The 20,725-nt window shown below is 34.6% G+C and overlaps 1 protein-coding gene and 1 long non-coding RNA gene across 2 annotated transcripts; one reads left to right on the forward strand and one right to left on the reverse strand.

Annotated features, from left to right (window-relative positions):
• Positions 1 to 6,460: 6,460 nt before the first annotated feature.
• LOC148623444 (uncharacterized) lies at positions 6,461 to 17,444 on the reverse strand. The gene is made up of 3 exons (XR_015919428.1): positions 17,342 to 17,444; positions 15,311 to 15,464; positions 6,461 to 10,171 (listed from the first exon to the last, which is right to left on the reverse strand). It is a non-coding gene; the product is annotated as an uncharacterized LOC148623444 (long non-coding RNA).
• On the forward strand, positions 15,802 to 19,365 carry LOC148623445 (uncharacterized). The gene is made up of 2 exons (XM_088565236.1): positions 15,802 to 15,918; positions 17,572 to 19,365. The coding sequence occupies exon 2, from the start codon at positions 17,580 to 17,582 to the stop codon at positions 19,170 to 19,172; it is 1,593 nt and encodes a 530-aa protein (XP_088421362.1). The 5' UTR covers positions 15,802 to 15,918; positions 17,572 to 17,579; the 3' UTR covers positions 19,173 to 19,365.
• The last annotated feature ends 1,360 nt before the right edge of the window (positions 19,366 to 20,725 follow it).

Here is a 20,725-nt window from a genome sequence, read left to right on the forward strand (position 1 = left end):
TGAGACCGTGGATTGGACCGTTTTACGTCACACAGAAATTGTCTGACATTCATGTGAAAATTCGCCGAAAATCAGATGGGAAGTTAATCAAGAAACGAGTTCATGTGAATCGTTTGAAGCATAGCTATCTGTGGCAAGATATGCCAGAGGACCCTGAACCTCCCCAAAATGTTGACGCCTCTGAGTCTGTCGTCCTTGCTGATGACGAAATCCCCCCAAATGTAATTGCCCCAGATGAAATTCCCCCGGGTCAGGGTGTGGATAATGTGTCACAAGGTATCAATCAGGATGATGATTCTGAACAGGTTATTCGGAATGGTGATACTGAACAGTTGTATGAGGTAGAGAAAATACTGAGAAAGAAGTTTGTAGATAGTAAATGGTTTAATCGCGTCAAATGAACCATTGTCGAGGAACTATAAAAATATAGTGGAACTGTTCCCCAAATGTATTACAAGCATGCTATAACAGCACACGCAAAAGTAGAGCGAGATAGGCTTAAGTCTAGCAGGAGGAATGTAAATAGGCCTAAGACTGGCTCGACTGAAGTAGAACGATTTTGACAGAAGACTTGGGGACTGATGTAGAGCGAAATAAGCTTAAGACTTGGGGGATTGGTGTGGAACAAAATAAGCTTAAGACTTGGGGGATTGGTGTGGAACGAAATAAGCTTAAGACTTGCAGGACTGATGTAGAGCGAAATAAGCTTAAGACTTGGGGGATTGGTGTGGAACGAAATAAGCTTAAGACTTGGGGGATTGGTGTGGAACGAAGTAAGCTTAATACTTGCAGGACTGATGTAGAGCGAAATAAGCTTAAGACTTGGGGGATTGGTGTGGAACGAAATAAGCTTAAGACTTGGGGGATTGGTGTGGAACGAAATAAGCTTAAGACTTGCAGGACTGATGTAGAGCGAAATAAGCTTCAAATTGAAAAAAAACTTCATTCCGTCCAAAATTTTATTATTGCGCTTAAGTTCTCTATTTATTTAGCTTTCCACAGTATTTACATGTTTTGTTCAAGCACATACGTGTATGATTGCACCATACAATTACGTGTACAATTTTCTCATTGCAAATAGCAGTAACTTGTACAAGGACATACATTCGAAGTTTCAGGCTTGACTTTTTGCTTTTCTACTCTCCTTCTGAAAAGACATTGCGAATGGGGTATCTAAATATCATTTTCTTTATTAAATAAAAGTAAATTTGAATGAAAAAATACTTTTCTTTGCCTAAAGGTTTACACTTCAAATTTACATGTACACTGTAACTCAAAGACTTTAACATACTAAGATTACGTTTGAAACATGTGATGATAACCCAGCTACAATTTACTTGAAATTCACACATGCATTATAAAGGCTAATGTCAACATTTGCAGTTTTGAAATGACCCCGGATGAAATAAAATGGGAGTAAAACAACAGCAAGCTATTTTCCATAAAGAACCCAAAGTAAGATTGTTTTAAAAATATTAAAGACTAGGTAGAGAAAACTGACAGTGTCAATAGTTTCAAACAAACCATACAAAAAGATAAGTGTATCAAATTCTTGAACAAGGTTTGCTTGTGAGAGATGATTTCTTTCGAGTGTAACATGCAAAGTTTCTTCCACTAATCAATTGAGTTTTAAGAGAAAAGATTTCTTGAATTCATCTACCAATTTGAAATTTGATACAAGCCTTTAATTGTCCAAATAAAGGCACAGGAGAATTTTCCTGTCCACATGCAAGCTCTCCTAGATCTGGTGTTTCGCTTGTTGACTAAGTTCAGAAACTCTTTGTCCTTGTACAGTCTAGCCTGTCGTGACATGTATTCAACAATAACCTGTCTGAAAAGATTTACAACTGCATTGTTATGACTTTTATGTAAAATTAACCTATATGTAAGGACCACCTGCCTTATGTGACAAAGTTTACTTCCTCTTGGCAGGTCAATAAACACAAGTTTCACTATATTAAGTAAATTTCTTGTACACTCCAAATTGCACGGGTTATAACTTGTACAATCCAGATTGCATGGGTTATTACTTGTATGATGTCACCATGCAAGTCATTTCTTGTACAAAGTTTGCATACAAGTGATAACTTGTGCAAAATAATAACGTTTTCACTTTTAAAAGTAGCAGCCTTTATAAATATCAGACAGGAGGTGATTCATGCATATCAAAAACCCACCTAAAATCAGACAGGGGGTGATTCATGCATATCAAAAACCCACCTAAAATCAGACAGGATGTAATTTATGCTTACCAATAACCCACCTAAAATCAGACAGGAGGTGATTCATGCATATCAAAAACTCACCTAAAATCAGACAGGAGATGATTCATGCATATCAAAAACCCACTTAAAATCAGACAGGAGGTGATTCATGCATATCAAAAACTCACCTAAAATCAGACGGGGTGATTCATGCATATCAAAAACCCACCTAATATCAGACAGGGGGTGATTCATGCATATCAAAAACCCACCTAATATCAGACGGGGTGATTCATGCATATCAAAAACCCACCAAATTTACTTTTATTTCTTCAGTAATCAGTAACCAACAACATAACCTTAGTTTTTCATTTAGGCATTGTGCTTTTGAGAAAAAAAATCATATAGATTGTATCTGAAATTACCAAAAAAGCATCGTTTGTTCCGTGGGTTTTTCAGTCTACACAATGAATCACCTTACCACAGGCAGTTTCTGAATTGTGTATGGACTGGTACTTAAGATGTTGGGTGAACTTTCCTCTACTGCAACAGTTTTTATGACCCAGTGTGAAAGTTTACATATCCTTTTTGAAAACAATTCATAGTTCAACCAAAGGCTTCAATCAATTTGGGTTCCAGAAAGTTAGATACTGTGCCATCGGTTAAATTTTTTGTTTGGTACATAGTATATGTATGATAAAAAAAAACACCAGCAACTCATGAAGTCCTCAGTCCAGATAAAGGAAATGGGACGCACTTAAGGGTTTGCGTTTATTTTCAGTATAGAGTTAAATAAATTGTATATTCAATTGGCACAATTCATATCCCAGGCTTTTTTTTAAAGTGGCGCAAAGTACTAGTGTACTACCGCAACTTACTATTTTTTTTACACAAATTGGTTCCATTTGTACCAAATTGATTCCACTTGTACCCAAATCGTAGTAATTTAATGTTGTCTCAATACATTACGTTTAGTATTAATAAAAATGTAAAAACGTGTACGCCAAAAATAGGATGTTACCGGAGCCAAATTATTCACTTTATTTGAAGAGAAATATCAATTTTTAAGTCGCTAATATTGTTAGCGACTTCTTGCATTCGTAATTTTAGTACTCTATATTCGCATATGAATTATTATGATTTGCATGATTGTAGATTTATATTCAATGTAATGATGCAGTTCTGTGCCGTGTTTACCGCCATTGCGTCAAAGTTCTAGCTTCATACGAGATAATAACGTACCTCTTAAATATCATACACATGTGATCTACGTGTTTCTTGTTTGCATGAGAACGGGAAGTTTACATGAAATGATCGGTTAGCATTGAACATTACCCAGTTTCCGATTCAGGCACAGGGCTCGTGACTATATAGGTAGGTCATATTCATTAGCAGGGCCCGATATATATGAATATTTATTGCCAGTTGTTTAATCTGGTTCCTAATCTGGTTCCCTGGTCAATATGATAAGCGATCCAAAGATCTCTTTTAAAAATACCATACACATGTTTATGTGTGTGTTTGTTTTGCTTGTATGAGAACGAGAAGTTTACATTAAAAGATGAAATGATCGATTAACATTGAATTTATGTAATATTACCCAGTTTCCGATTCAAACACAGGGGCTCGTTACAAGTGACTGCATACGGATCATATATATTTTCAGGACCCCGATATATATACACTCAGGTGCCAAAAGTTTGTCAACTTTCACATGTACGCTAGTCCGGCCACGCCCCCTTTTAATTTTTCCGATTCCGATAGTGACAATGTCAATGCATGTCAACTTTGTAATTGTTGGTTTAAAAATAGTAAAATAAGTAACTTTTATGGTGACTGGGTCAAAAATGACGTCATTTTCTTTGTTACGTCATTATTCGCGTGTTTGTAAACATGGGGAAGAGAGGTAAAGATCTTGATGTTCAAACCAAAGAAACCATTCTATCTATGGTTAGGAGTGGACTTAAGTCGTCTAAAGTGGCAGAAATCTTGGAGATACATAAGTCTACAGTTTCCAAAGTTTTGAAGAGGTATAGAGAACGTGGAAACAACGAAAACGCACCAAGGAAAGGACATCCCAAACTTTTGACAGTTCGCGGAGAAAACGCATTGATAAGGATTGTAAAGAAAGGCCGCCGGAAAACTTTGAACGACATAACAGCGGAACTTAATAGTGATACACCTGTGAAACTGTCTCGTAGAACAGTTCAACGTGAATTGAAGAGGCTTGGGTATAATAGGAGGACAGTAGCGAAAAAACTTGGAGTACGCGAGGTTAACAGGAAGAAACGCCTACAATTCTGTCGTGGAAAACTACATTGGACAGCTAACCGTAACTGGAAGAGAGTTATTTTCAGTGATGAGATGACTATTGTTATAAAACCGGATGGTAAAGTGAAGGTATGGAGAAAACAAAACGAAAAATGGCGTGGTTATTGTCTTGGATATCTGAATCAGGGCCCGACTCGTAGTCTGAAGCTTATGGTTTGGGGTACTATTACTTACTTCGGACGAGGACTGCTTGCATTCGTTGACGGAAATATGAATTCGGAGAAATATATCAAGACTTTAGATGACTTTTTATGGCCTGTTATCATTAAACACTTTCCGAATAATGACTTTCAGTTTATGGATGATAACTGTCCCGTGCACAGGTCCCGAGAAACCGAAGCTTGGAAGCAGCGAAATGGAATTCAACCGTTTTTCTGGCCACCAGAGAGCCCGGACTTAAATCCGATTGAGAATGTTTCGCTGGTCCTGAAAAATCACATAAAAAGAAACATTTTTCACATTAAAGACACGGAGGACCTAAAACGCGAACTTCGGAAGGCCTGGAATAAGATCAGTGTAACATACCTGCAGAGCATATACGGAACATTGCCGAAACGTTGCCGACAAGTGTTAATGTCTAAAGGATTTATTACAAAATATTGAAGTTTTATGTCATAAATAAAGGTATGATTTTTAATTTTTATTGTGACGTTTGTTGTTCACAATAACGCCATCTTGAAAAAAAGTTGACAAACTTTTGGCACCTGAGTGTATGTATATGACACGGGAAATTAAGCAAACCCCGTTATCTATAGGATAACACCGTTTTTTATGGGTTAACAGACCGTAAGTCACAATACCACATATGATCGATAATTAAATTCCGCTATCTATGGGTCAGCGTGCGTTATCTATGGGTTAGCGGGTTGCTAACCCATAGATAGCGGAATTTAATTATCGATCACATGTGATATTGTGAGTTACGGTCTGTTAACCCATAGATAACGGGGTTTTGGTTAATTCCGCGTGCCATATATGTAAATAGCCAGTGCCGGTTGTTTAATCTGGTTCCCGGGTAATTGAAAACACTTGGGTCATCACGGTTACGAAAGAGTACGCAATCATATATCAAGAGAACCAAGATTTTAGCGGAAGTCGTCGATTTTTGAGCATATCGCATTCGTGCCATTTCGGATGTTGAAAGTAAGCCAAAATCAGTGACAGAAAATATTTGACGATTAGCGAATAAACGAAGCATACAATACCTTGTTAAATGAGTGCATTTTTTTACTGTTTCACGTCTTTCGATCGTTGGTTTTGGTACTGTATTGATTGAAAAATACACACAAAACTAAATTATTCTAGATATATAATACATGTATATATGTATAGAAATTTTGAAATAATCATAGTCTAGATCTATAAATATCATAGGTCGGGGCGAAGGGGCGGATCCAGATACTTTGAAAAGGATGGGTGCCAGCCGCGGTTCCTCAGGGAGTGCTATAACATTATTCGCTATTTTCATGTCGATTTTACACACGGAAATAACAAATCTTCCAGTAAAAAGGGGTGCCCTTGGGCGGATACTGAATTTTTTAAAAGTCTATTTCTGTTCATCCGTTATGTTGTTGTCTCATTGCACCTCCATTTTTTTACCGATTTCAGTAAAACTTTGGTGAATGAATAGTAGCAATAAAGGGTTAGATGTGATTGTTTTCTACATTAATTGGTTTAAGGAGATTGCTTGTTTGTTTGTTTGTTTGTTTGTTTTTGGAAGGGTATAGAGATTTGACTTCTTAAAAGAGCAAATGTGGGCACGTGAGGTAATGTGACCATTCTCACTAAGGTTTTTTTCTTTGAATTTTATCTTTTGGTCGACGTTGGTCACCTCATTCTTACTCGCCAAGAGAAGGAAGACCCATAACATGAATGTTACTCCATATTGCTTTTGTATATGGTTTATCAGTTCAAAGTTTGAAGGCGAAATACTGGATACAAAAAAACATATACAAAACAAAATATATCTACACTAGGTATTCGAATTTTAATGCACCTTATGGTCCTCCTTGAGATATAAACAGTTTCTATATCTATACAGCCTTAACGAAGAGTTTATTTAGTTTGAAGTATACATGTTGTTGGTGTTACGGTGAATCCAATCTGTAATGTTGACCCAATTATGCTTTGATCCCACTTGAGTCTAAAATGGGAGGCATAATGTAATAAAACTCTTAGGATATAAAATTCACAAGAAATCGTTGATGGAAATTTATTTTTATTATACCTTTGGTTTGAATATAACGAAGTTTAACGAATCAGGTTGCACCAAGTCGAATAGTTTTATTCAAGATTTGCCAATCTTTAGTTTCAAATGAATATCCGTATTGTGATAAAACATTTATAGCTTTTTCAAGTTCAGGACTTGATGTCTTGCAAACAATGAAACATCTTTGTTGTGATCCTGTTCTTCTATTCTTTACGATGGGTTCGTTCTTCGGTTTTAACAACCATTGACGCGACAGACCCATATCTATAATTTTCGATATAACATAAGCATCATCCCTTCTTAAGTATGCTCTAATATTGATTCCATCCAAAATACAGACAGCATTTGGATCCTTGAAATTTTGTTATTTCTCTGATGTTTGTAACCTGCACCCACAAATAATCTCCGTGATCCCCAGTGATGCATTCCAACACACCAGAGATTATGAACTATGAGTAACTTCATCTAAAATGACGTTTAAACTTATATGGTAACAATATTCAGAGATTTTCAACATGCCACTCAGTTCACAAAAACAGAATCATTTCAGCAAACGTATATCTTGTTTTTTTTTTTTAAATAACAATTATCTTGCTTTTCTACAGGGACAACAAAACAAAATTTCCGTTACGGTTTTAAAGCGCACTAATATTTTTTTCTGTATATTTGAAAGACTCGGAAGTGCGATGGGGACGCTGAAATGGTCGCGCTGATCTGCGATGGTCAACGCTGAAGTACGCGTTTGATGTTTAACGCAAATGCTCGGAAGTGCGTTGGTACCCCATTTAACGTCGCCACGAAATTTTACGTGCACAAGCGCCTACAATATTACAGAAAACTAACGAACTGAAAGGAAAGTCATGAAAGTAGCTAGTATATTGTAGAAACAAACGTAGCATGAATCATTATTAATTTTGAGTGTTAACAGTACATGTATTTAATGCAGTATCAAAACTTAACTGGTACGTTTCTCTTCATATTACGTATAATCCGTTAATCCATCAAATTTAGACATCTGTAGTATCGGTCGTTGCAGGATGACACACGTGCAGAGGAAAAATGCGCCGTCTTATACTACATTATATTTGTATTTGCAAATTCTACATGTTTCTGTTTGCATGTTTACTAATATCACATCTGTAAAATTTCGAGATAATCTTATATTTACGGTATCAACGGAAAAAAAATCTTCGTGGTAGTTAAAACATTTCAGCTAAGTACAAAAAAAACCGTACCTCCTCGTAGTGGCCAACGCATTTCTGCGTTGCTATTGGTAGTCGACAATCATGTCTAACCATCGCAGTTCAGCGTGATCATAAACGCACTTAGGCGTACTACCATCGCACTTCCGCGTCCCATCGCGGTTCCGAGTCTTTCATTTTTAAGCTACATATTCTGTCTGTGCTTTCTGTTTTATCTTTGTCACTTTCCTTGTGTCCATTGTCGTAAAAACAATTGAGAAGACGAGCTTGATCCCCCCCCCAAAAAAATACATCAATTAACTAAAAGAGGCTCACAAAAATTCGAAAGAAAAACGGCAATAAGATAAAGGTAAAATGAGGATGTGTCAGGCGTCTTAAAATTGTCTTTCTAGAAACACCCGCCTAGTTGCTCATAAGATGTCAAATTCTGGTTAAAACGAATGAGAGAAACTACAAACCATATAATTTAACCCTTTCTAATAACACATTCTTAAATTTCGAGAAAAAACGTAAGGCTCTGTCTCTGAATCTTTTAACGGATTCTAAATCCAGAGATGCTGAATTTTGCTTCCAGGTTTTAGTGGAGTCCGTCAAGTTGCTCATTTACTTTTGTTACTTTGTATGTAGAATGGTTTTTTTTTATTTTTCTTTTATGTGTATGTCTGTTTTCCATGACTGGTCTTTGTCCCGGGATTACTTTCGACTTTCGCTAGAATCTTATTACTCATGTTTACTCTTTTCTATGGTCGATCAATATTTATACCTTTGAGAACGGATGTGAAAACTGAAAGATGAAAAAACCGTCAATAGTCATGCATTGAGCTTAGATCCTTCATTTGATGAAAGGCCTATTTGCAGACATAGTGGGTGAGATTCCACTTATCAGGTTTCATTTATAACAGTAATCATACCTAGTGTGCAAATTGTCGTTGTTTATAATTCCCGCCTTGGCAACTTTTAATTCTCAATGTCAACGGAAGTATTCGGCCTTGAGCTGGAAATGTCACTTGATATGTTCTTGTTTACGCGTTTGACGCGGATGACAACAGAAGAAATATTTTTAAATGATGCCATGAAAATCATTTCGTTTTGAAATTATCATTTATTTTATATTTGTTTTTTGAAAAACTTTCACAAAATATTTTGTCTGTATTTCCCCATTGTCTGGATTTCCCTATATTCCTCAATGTACCCATTCGAAACATTTAATCAATACTTCAAAAAAGCAGAGTTACTGGGGCTGGTATCTTTGTCCTAGGTTCTCTTGATTACTCTTTCCTAGAAGTTGAACCCTTTCTTGGAGTTATATCCCTTTAACACCGGTATCACTTTGAAGCTTGCATATTAGGAGCCATTCAAACGCTCTAGTGACTTCAATCCTTTCAATTTGGATTACCTCCTTTACCCCAGGTCTTCTACCTTAAGTGTTTATGAGACGAAACGAATTCAATGGGTTGGTCTTGATCGTTATGGTGTATCCATCTGCACCATAAAAACTGATTTATTCAACGGTTCATAGTTTTCCTTTCCTTGTTTGTCTACCCCGGACTTGACTTTTTATGAGCAACTCGGCGGATGTTTCTAGAAAAGCAGAGGACGCTTACCCTACCGATGCACCAGGTCCATGCTCCCAGGTTTTAGTGGAGTCCGAGTTGCTCATTTACTTTTTTTACTTTGTATGTATGATTTTAGTTACTTTATGTTCTTTGTTGTGTATGTCTGTTTTCCATGTCTGGTCTTTGTCCCTGAATTGCATTCTTTTGATTACCGCTATAACCTTGATTCCCTTGATTACTCTTTGAAATAATAAATCAATGTCTTCTGTAAGGTTGTGTTTAGCAATGATTAAAGCCTTGGTTTTCTGGGAATTAAAATTATTATCCATTATCAGACCAGGTTGTTATATTTTCTAGGTCTAAATTCATTACATCTTCATTGTTGAGTACGATTGTGCGGGGTATGATAGCGATGTGTCATACGCAAAACGTCTTGTAAAACTAATGAGATCATCAGCTACTGTAAACATTAATTTTGTGGTGTACTAATTTTAGTATAACATTAATATACGCAAGAAAAAGAACAGAACCTTGTGGTACTCCAGCAGTTGTTTGCTTCATAGGAGATTTTGAATCGTCCACTAAAACACTTTGCGCTCTATTCGATAGGTAGCTTTTAAACCAGTTCTCCAAACTGTGTCCTTATTCCAATTCAATGTATTTTGTTAGCTGAAAATGGAAAAGGAATTAAGATATGGACAATGAAAATTATCTTTTAAAGGTTTTGACGAGGTAATAAACTGATCAATTCACATACGTTTTGACGAGGTAATAAACTGATCAATTCACATACGTTTTGACATGTATTAAGGAGGTAGACCTAGGGTAAGGAACATTACTCATGAAATCAGTGATATGTTTGCATCATGCTCAATTTCACCAAAGCCTCTCAAGCTTTCGTTTGAAGCAGGATAAAATGAATCCAAGTTAATCAGATGCTTACATAAGATTGATGTAAAATGTTGAATACAAACGTTCCAATGATTTTTAAGAGTTATGTCCCTTGCCCTAGGTCTACCTCCTTAAATGGCGAATCCAGATATCACAGTTAAGTTTTTTTTTTGAAAAGCTTGCCGTCTTTGTAGCTTCTTACTTAGCTTCTTAGCTTCGTTATCCAAAGAAAAATTACTTGACAAAAAGTGATATCCAATGAAAAATTAGGATCGTTCATTTTTATCCAATCATTGTACACTATTGCCGACTTCCGTTTTCCATGACAGGTTAGAAGCTATCAATTTTAGTCGTCGTCTATATAGGAAGACGGGAATTAAGAACGAAAAAAAAAACTTGATGCCACGCAACAAACGTAGAACCATATTCGATTGTCGATGAAGACGAAAGCAGTAAATATTGCATTTAAATCTTAATACAAATTATAAGTTTCGAATTATTTCTTATACATGACTGTATATTATCAGTACAGGGACTTTATATTACACTCCCTGATCAGTACAAGGTTAATTAATTATATTTGTAAATAAAACAGTGAATCAAGTCTAACACATTGGGAAATTGCAGTAACCCCTCACAAAACACGAAGCCGGTGTTCCACATATTATAAAATAATTTTACCACATATTTGAAACTGATATGGACGTTTTAGCCCCTTTACAACACCGGAGGTGACAAACATCTGGCCCGGCTGATTTTAGGTTACGTGGGAATGAAGATTGTTCACGCCCGAAGTTTTTGTTTAGGGTATGTAACAGTTTGGACAAAAACTGTAAACTACAGTACTTGTTTTGCAGCTGTATAATATATTTCAGAGGTACGTCTAAACACCGCAAAAACCGGTCTTAGAGCACTAAGACTCATAAGATGACATCTTTCCGAAGTAAAAGTAATTCCATCTGAAAGGTTATTTAAAAATGCATCTATTGTACTGAATATAATATAATAATAATAGTCATTGAATCATTCAAAATTTCCCCGGCACGTGCCGGCAATTACGCGAGTGACCGACCGTGACCACGGCTCATTGATGTCCATCAATTGTTGTTTTAAGTCAATTATGCGTACAGTAATGACAAATCAAGCTTGAGTCTGGTGATTTTGTCTATTAGTGATAATCTTATTTGTATAGAAGATGAAATGCACTTTTTATTGAATTGTGATTTTTTACTCTGACTTGAGAAATATGTTTTATTTGAGAAAGTTTGTCAAATTGATGAAGGTTTTTCAGATTTTGTTTTAAGAGATAAATTTATTTTTCTCACGACGAATGAAAAGATTCAACCTTTTTTGGCAAAAACTTTATATAGTATGTTGTATCGTAGAAAATGTTGTCTGTTTTAACAAATTTTGCTGATGAATAAAAGTATTGTTTTTTTTTTATCTATTTGAGTAAAGTGTCTCATAAGCCATATTTGGCTGGGTACCAATATTTTTTTATTTAGATGTTTTATTTAATATTTTATATTATATGTTTACATTTATGTTTATATTGGTATGTGACACTATAATAAAATATTCTGATTCTGATTCTGATAAAACGTTAATTATGTTCAATTATTGTATACGGTTTCAAGAATATATACATAATAATATAATGTATATAAATTTATTTAACTCCTTAATGGATTCTTCATCATTTGAAGTTAAAAATATAATGCATGGAAATATTTTACAAACATAGTAAAGCCTTTCAAAATTTACTCAATTTCAGCAATAAATGTAAATGCTTATAAAGTGCCAAATAAATGGAAACGATGTCTTTATTTATTTACAAAGTTTGATAAACATGCATCATAGTTCTCTTAGTTCTACTTTGAAAATTGTAAGGTGGAGACCTTGGTTTTCGTTTAGTTACGAAAGCTGTTTGTCGAGGCTTGTCTTTTGGTCATTTACATATAAGTTTTCACTTAATTTGAAATCATAAAATGGTACTGATTTTTTGGCATTTTTATATTATTATCAATTTAATTTGATATTAAATAAAGTTAAAACAGTTATAAGATTATTTAATTTGGTATTTCACATAATATGTGAAGAAAATACATACATTCATTCGAAAAGGTAAAGGTGAAGTATAAGTTTTATGTGTCGTGAAACTTCGAGAGATTGGAGAAAAAAATCTTTAAAAAATTGGGTTTTAGAATTCTTTACAAGTCAGAAAAAGTCCTGTGACAAGTTTTCAGAAAAAATCCTGCAAATATACGTATAACAATTAAAGTTCACATGCACCAAGACAATGCGTTACAAATTAAAGTATGCACAAATTGATTAAATACACAAATAATGGAATTTAGAAATTCATGGACATGGATATAAATATAATGAGACATAACATTCATATTTTGTAAGAGTTTTAAATCATATGAAATTTATAATTCATATATAATTGATGAATTCTTTTTTTTTTTTTTCGCTTTCATCGTTATATCGACACCCAAAGTAACTTAGATATTATCAAAAATCTTTCCCTTTCGTCGGCGTAGAAAACATTAGAAGGGTACAAATAAATGACGTTCGCAATTAAGGGTCATGGTAGATTACTGCTATATTTGTAGTGTGGTAATCAGACATATTGTCTTTTAACGTAAAAGTCACGTGACTTCCTAAGATTGACGAAAAGCATCATTAAAATGCATTTTTTTTGTCAAACATGCATTTTTCAAAACTAGGCAATTTTAGCAGAAATAAATGTTCTCCTTGGAAACTAAATAAAGTCTATGCATACTCAAATTTTGAAAAAAATCACGAATCATATTCATTTTCATGTAAAGTGTTGCTTTACTTAGTTTTATCATAGACCTGTAATTAATTATAGGTCCTCGATTCTATAGAGTAAAACTAATAGTATTGTTCACGAATAGCATTTGCATCTGAATTTTATATTTAAATTAAGGACACTTCAATTAATAGAAGTCGTCTTGACCTTGTTAAAATGAGTATTTCATTCATTTTCTATGACCCTTCTACCACTAAAGTCTTGTTTTTCGACAAGGTGTAAATTTATATGTATCATGAACGGTATTGTTGACTCTCTTTTCTCCAAATATCGTTCTTCCTCATTCAAGATAATACTTTTGAGATAACAAATGTATTTGATCAAAATATATCCGTTGCCAAAACAAAAAAAAAAAACAAAAACAAAACCAAAACCAAAAACAAAACCAAAACAAAACAAAACAAAACAAAAATATCGGAAAGATTTTTGTTCCAAGAAAATGGCCAGTTTTCTCTGTTCTGAAAGTATTCGTTCCTTCAGCAGAACCGATAAACATTCACTTTTCTTAGATTTTGTAATATTAAAATGATAAAACTAAGTTTATATGTGTTTTATTAGCATTTTACTACATATAAATATAGAACTTCTTCACAAACCATTCAATATTATCCGTTATTCTGACAAAACAATATCACATTTTTTACTTTTCCAGTCTGATACGCAGCATTGTCTCTTTTGGCAGGCATGTATCTTTCAAACAAAAAGGACAAACCTGATCGAATTTGATATATTTTTATTCCGTCATCTCATATAATAATACAAGCTACTTTTAAAACAGACTTTAAACTAGAAAAATACCAATCTGTATTAAACAATGCAGATCGTATATTTGTTTGTAAATTCAGATGCTCAAATTTTAAATTGCCAATTGAAGTCGGTCGCTTGCATAATGTACTAAACCAGGATAAGCAATGTCCTTTGTGTAATTCTCAAGAAGTTGGAAATGAATATCATTATCTTTTTATTTGTAGTAACAATGAGTGGAACGGACGAACAAATACATTCTAAGTTACTCTAGACCCGTCTTCCGTGAAGATACTGGGTTTACTGTCTATTTGTAATAAAATAATTGTTATAAAGAAAGTTATGTATATTTTTAAGGAAACTAGAAAAAATGTTGTCACGTTTTTAACATATGTGATGATTTTCATTTACGATGTTGATATCTATGTTTCCTTTCTTCTTGTTACTCGTCTGAATATAGCTGAAATATTGCTGCTTGGACGTTAAACCGTACAACAAATAACATTTCTTCTTGTTTGCTACATTGTTATATACTTGTTTACATATTGCTCTTGTGAACTTAACAGTGCCTGGGTTAGCAAAATAAACTTGTATTGTCTTGTCTTGTCTCGTCTTATACATTAAATTGTCCTTTTTCTTCGTAAAATTCCATCCGTGTCATGGACTAACACGTCCATTTGTGCAACAATATCCATTGTTTGTGCTAAAAGTATCGAGGAACGCATATTTTTCATCGATATCCACCGTGTAAATTTCATCGTACACTGAGACAAATATGTTCAGAACTTAGTGCTATCAGTGGAATCAGTCCGTCCAAAGAAGTCATCTGAACAAACCTGCATGTATATGCTTCTAAAAGGTTCGAAATTTATTATTTTGTCTTGACATGTTTCCCCATTTCCAATTTTATTGTAAGTACATGTAATCATGCATTGACCGACATGAAACCAGGTAGTTCAGCATAAAAGTGGCGGACAGACGGACAATTGCTGTTACATACAGAGATACTTATACTGGGATAATTAATGATTACGAAAATAAAGGAATGACCACAGAATCACTAACTGAAAAAGAAACACATTAAGGGTCATATGTTCACGAATTTTTTCCACACTCGGAGTCTGTCTGCAACTGGCCCCAGAAATGAAAAATACATAGGTTCAGATATACCCTAACATAAAAATAGCAAAAATTAAAAATACACATGATAAATAGGCCAGCCATTCGAAGACAAAACATCTAGTTCACAAGATTACCAACACAATGAAGCAAGTTAGATAAGTCTACGCAAGGTTATCCTGTATGGTTTTATCGATCATTTTATTCTCACCAACCTCAACATCACACCATTCCGATGTTGTGTAATACAACAAAAGCGCAATCACCATACTTGCAAAGTCAACATACACCTCAAGTCGTTTCTGTAGGCATTTGCATCTACCTTTCTAATAGTCAGACTTTTCTCTGACCCTGCAACCCTCTTCTTGTCTATCCAAAATAAAGAAAGCGCTGTACTCTCTCTATGCATTAATCTTTGCCCTTGTGTGAGCTTCGGGTTTCGCGTTCATAATTCGTTTCGAATGTGACTGACAGCTACATACACAGGATTTATATTTATTCTGAATACGAATCCTGTGTAAGTTTGTACTTAAATCGGTGATGTGAAAATTAAAAAAAAACAAAACATTTTAAAATATAAAATGACCAGGTAGAATGTTTTATTTGTTGTCCTTGGAGATAAAAGTTAACGTGCAAACGGAATTTAAATCAGTGCAATGAATAAAAGGTTACTTACCTTATTAGAAAAGAATTAATAGACCATAACACTGGAATGACATTGTTAATTATGGTTTGTGTATTAGCTAAGATTTTTTTGTTGGACAAAAAAAAATGGAGTCAATTGTTATTTGAACGATTTCACATTATTTTATAACTGACTAAGGTATGTGATAGGCTCTATATGTATTAGGTACAAACTCAATCATATGGATAATTTAAATTAAAGATGTTTTTAAATAATTTGTTTTGAAAATAAGACAAAAATGAACATGCACGTATTTAAAGATATGTTTATATAACAGCATATATTGAGGTATGATACTGTGTAATTGTTTCGTTTCCGATAGTTTGTGTTAACTGAAAGCCAAGACATTCGGTTTTGAAAAAAACAGGAAAGCAAAAAATAAGAATAAAGGAGCAACTCATCAAAAGCCGTAAGAAATCATGACCCCTTAAGCACTGGTGACAGCAATAAAGTATCATTCTTTATAGACATAAAATTGTGGAATGAAAACACCATCTTTTAAATTGCAAAAGCATCGGAAACATTGGGTAGTTTTCTCTTTCCCGTGGGTACGACCATTTGATTTGGGGGGTGGCAGTTTTTGGAAATAAATATTCTTGCCCCGAAAAAGTTGAAAATGAATATTCTGCCCTAAAACTCCTAGAAAATAAATAAATTTTCTGACCCTTCTCCAGATACAACATACAGTGAAATGGAAATAAATAGTCTTGCCCCGATGTGGTTAAAATATTTTTTTTCTGACCAGCTAAATTTCAAATATTATTATTCTGACCGGCATTTTGTTGGTTGTGTCTTTGGTTAGTCAAATGAACGTTGGCAAATGGCTTTATATTGTGGATGGAAGGCTAATTTTCGGTGTAGTACATGTCAAACATGGGAAGTTGATACGTGGAACTGTCGGTATATTACATGTCAAAGATAGGAAGTTGATATCGGTTTTACTATGATGTCCTAGTAACTGTTTTTCGTTTTTGTTGCTAGATACACTTTTCATCGGGGCTGACCCTTTGGTGGACTGCAGACCTAAAAGATGAAAATAACTAATGCCCTGCAAGAGTTGGCGATATTTAAATGCTGTTTTGGACAGATCTAACTAAACCGAATGTCTATACTCCTATTTGAAATATCATTGATGATTACATGCATATTAACAGTTCTTAGATGCCAACGGATAGACTTTCAAAAAAGAAAGCATTTCGTGAAATCATCAAAAAATTAAGTTGTGCTGAAACCTATACAGTACTATTCGGAGCTACTATTTGTTTATGGGGTTTAGGATGTATTTTGAAATAAAAATTCAGGGTCCAAATTTTCCCAAAATAAAACAAAAGAAAAAATTAATAAATAAAATGGCGTGGTTTCTGATTGCTCTGATTTATTATAAAACAGACAGGACTTAAAAGACATGATAGAACATTTCCTCCCTACCGCCTCACCAAATATAAAAATATATATGGTTGCCCCTTGATCTACATTGAATATACAGAGAAGTGTTAAACTCCCCTCAGTCAATCAATCGTTGGATAATTATCGACTTATTGAACGGTGCTTACAAACTCACCTTAGGAGATAATCTTGGTTGATATAATCCCCACACATATAAGAGGCCATGTAGGTTATACATAAATATAGGACGACAAAGTGCGTGTATATACGTGCGCAGTAACCACTGTACTATTTAGCAGTTAATCAACCATATCATGTTTCCATTTATTTATATATTATGAAATATTAAATGAACCATATGATTATTTACAAGTCTATTTTTATTTCCACAACAATGTTTTTCAGGTCAAGGCATGGGCTGTCTGTTCAGCTCCGATACCAAAGTACAACCATTTGATCACACTACAGAGAACGGTGTTAAATCTGCACCACGTCAAAACGGATCAGTACCCAGCTCTCATCAGAACGGGACAATATCACAATCGAAACAAAAAGGATCAGTACCCAGCTCTCATCAGAACGGGACAATTTCACAATCGAAAAAAAACGGATCAGTGTCCAGCTCTCACCAGAACGGGACAGTACCAAAATCGAAACAAAACGGACACATTAAAAATACACAGAGGGAAACTTTGTGTCAGTTACCTAACGAGAAGGAAGCGTCTATTGTGAACCATGCTGCCAATGATACGAGAATTGTTAAAGAAACTGACGGACAGGAACTAGCTACCATTCAGTCTGTAGCTAGCACTATACAATCGGAACAGTATAGGATGGAATCTGAAACTTCCTTTAATAAAGCAACCGATCAGACGAGGACATCTGGTGATCAGACAGAAAGGTCTATTGAAAGCACAAGAACATCGCCGTTTGAAGAGAAGGAACCAATAATTGTGCCAACAATGCCCATTAAGGAGGAGGGTCTTCTGAGATCTCATTACACAATAAAACAAGTTTCTATTCACAATCAATCAAAAGGCTATGTTGATATCTTCCCTCTTAGGAAAAACATTTACTCTACCACGAAATTCAAAGAGGCAATGAAAAAAGTTGTAGAAAAAAAATATAAAGATTTAGAAGACAATAACGCTGTAGTCAAATATGACAATGAAGATTTTGATAAGATTTGGAAGTTTAACCCTATCTTTTTAGTGTTATTTAGATTCAGGAAAATGTATCTGAGGTTTTCGGATATAAAGGCCGAGTTGACAACTTGTAAAGTAGCGGAAGTATTGGATGAAGGGGAACTTTATGAGGATATAATGAATGATTCGAAGGCAATGCTTAATGACTTAAAGAATGATTCACAGAGGACTAAGTATCAGGAGGAGTATATGGAATTGTTACAAAGATTCCTTGATATTTGTGAAAGTTTATTAGATAAGGCTCAAGACAGTTTTTCAAGTTTACCACCAGTAGCGAATGGACAAGACCCAAATACTATAGAGTTTCCGCTGCCAGAAGGTATAGAGGCAGAGTCTCTGCAACAATGGATCGTTTCGTGGGAACCTTTAGATATGACAACCCCACCGGATGGTGTGTGGATACAGCTACCTGATAACGTTGTTAATGCACTGTCCGAGCCATTAGAGCTGCATGATATATGTCGGGTTTCACTCGACGGACTACCAGCTCTGGACTTTACTATTAACGGAGAAGTCGCCTGGAATGTAATAGATGCGGATATAGTCAAATTCGACAAAACGACAGAAGAGCAGGAGAACACATGGCGCTCGCGCGACAACAGGACGGACTTAAATGACCCTATGTTTTTGTTAAGAAGACAGACTAAAATAGAAATGTACTTTATAAATAAATATGAATGGGATAGTGCAAAATTAGATCCTTACCGAGGATTTGTATCAAGACTGCAAAAGTCATGGAAAGAGTTTCAATCTTTATGTGAAGTAGAAGATTTCTCTGTTGTCCCAGAGGATGAATACTAATTACTCGAGATCTTTCTTTTGGTTAACAGTTTGCTATTGTAATATTTTGAAGCAAAATTTCTTTCTTTTTTGGCTTGCACACTTAATATGCCGTTCCCATGACGCACGACAAAGGAAATGTTAACTCTGTGTGTGAAGATTTATCCATGGATCCAAAGGACTTGTTATGATGCATTAAAAATACATGTGAGAATGATTTGTTACTGCCATTGCTGTTTATACTTATTACATATTGTTGTAACATCCTTCCTTACTTCGAAAACAATGTTTAAGATATCTACTATATTTTCTTATTGTCAATTTTCCATTCCTAGATGGTGATATTCCTGAAACACCTTCCCAAGGTATTTACATTTTACAACTCGTCTGTTTTGCTCGTATATGTATTAAAGTGTCAGATTTTAATGAACAGATGCCTCACAGAGAAGGTTTTGCGTCAGGGGTACCCCGAACGTCCAAACTTTGATACAAAAAATAATAGCGCTGACAGGTTCTTGATTAAAATGGTGTTGTTTTCCCAGTATTTTTACGGAAATTAAGTCCATAAAGCACATTTTTTTTCAAACAGTCATATGGATTTATCAACTGCCCTGGATATATTTATTATACCCCATGCATGCAACGAAGTTGCGGAGGGTATACTGTTTTTGACTGGTCCGTCCGTCCGTCATCGCTACCTTGTGAGCACAACCTGTCTGAAACCGGATTCCTTCCATGTTTAGTGTATTGTTATAAGGTGGAGATGTGCATACTGTGCCGCCATTCGATTCAACAAATTGTAAGAGTTATGAGACTTAGACTATTTTCAGCTGTTCATAGTGACAAAGACATCGCAAGCGCAAGTACTCTGAAACCGATCGATGGATCCCTATTATATTTGCTAGGATGTATAATTATATATTGAAGATACAATTTTGATTCGACAATCGAGTTATAATTGGACTTACGCTATGTTCAGCAGTTCATAATGATTCTGATTCTTTTATTTACACTCAGACACATGTTATGTGTTACATGAGGACATTATATATACATGATACAAAAATGACAAAACAGACAGGCATAAACATTTACATGAAATAAGATAACAAAGCATACAGACAGATATATACATGAATACATTAAATAAAGAAAAACAGGTCAAATAAAGATAATATACCAAGTTAGTATTTCAATTGAAAGAGCTTTCTATTCATCAGAAATCGGGTTTTCATCAACACCCATTAGATAACCGCTCATTGATTTTCATTTCATTTGCTCATTTGCGTTTTCCAAAATGAAAAAAATGTATTTGACTGCCTTTTCTGCATTCATTTTATCCATTAGCATTCTGCTTTTTTATACCTTTTTAAAGTTCTGTCAACTCTATTTTAGGTTTCTGTCATTCCACTCCGATCGAATTCTTATAAACTATAAGAATTTATTCTATTCTTTTTTTTTTTTTGGTCTATTCTTTCGTTTGTTAATAACACAAAATACAGATACTTTTAGACTTTTTATATCCCTTTGATTTCGATTTTTTTGTCACTTTCAGTTGCATGTTCTTTACTTGT

This window comes from Perna viridis, chromosome 2, assembly GCF_037379345.1.
Source record: "Perna viridis isolate PV_CMFRI_1.1 ecotype Kerala chromosome 2, ASM3737934v1, whole genome shotgun sequence".
Lineage (NCBI taxonomy): Eukaryota > Metazoa > Mollusca > Bivalvia > Mytilida > Mytilidae > Perna > Perna viridis.

Bases quoted from the DNA above. Each gene is read 5' to 3' on its own strand.
- LOC148623445 (XM_088565236.1), top strand. From the start codon at position 17,580: ATGGGCTGTCTGTTCAGCTCCGATACCAAAGTACAACCATTTGATCAC.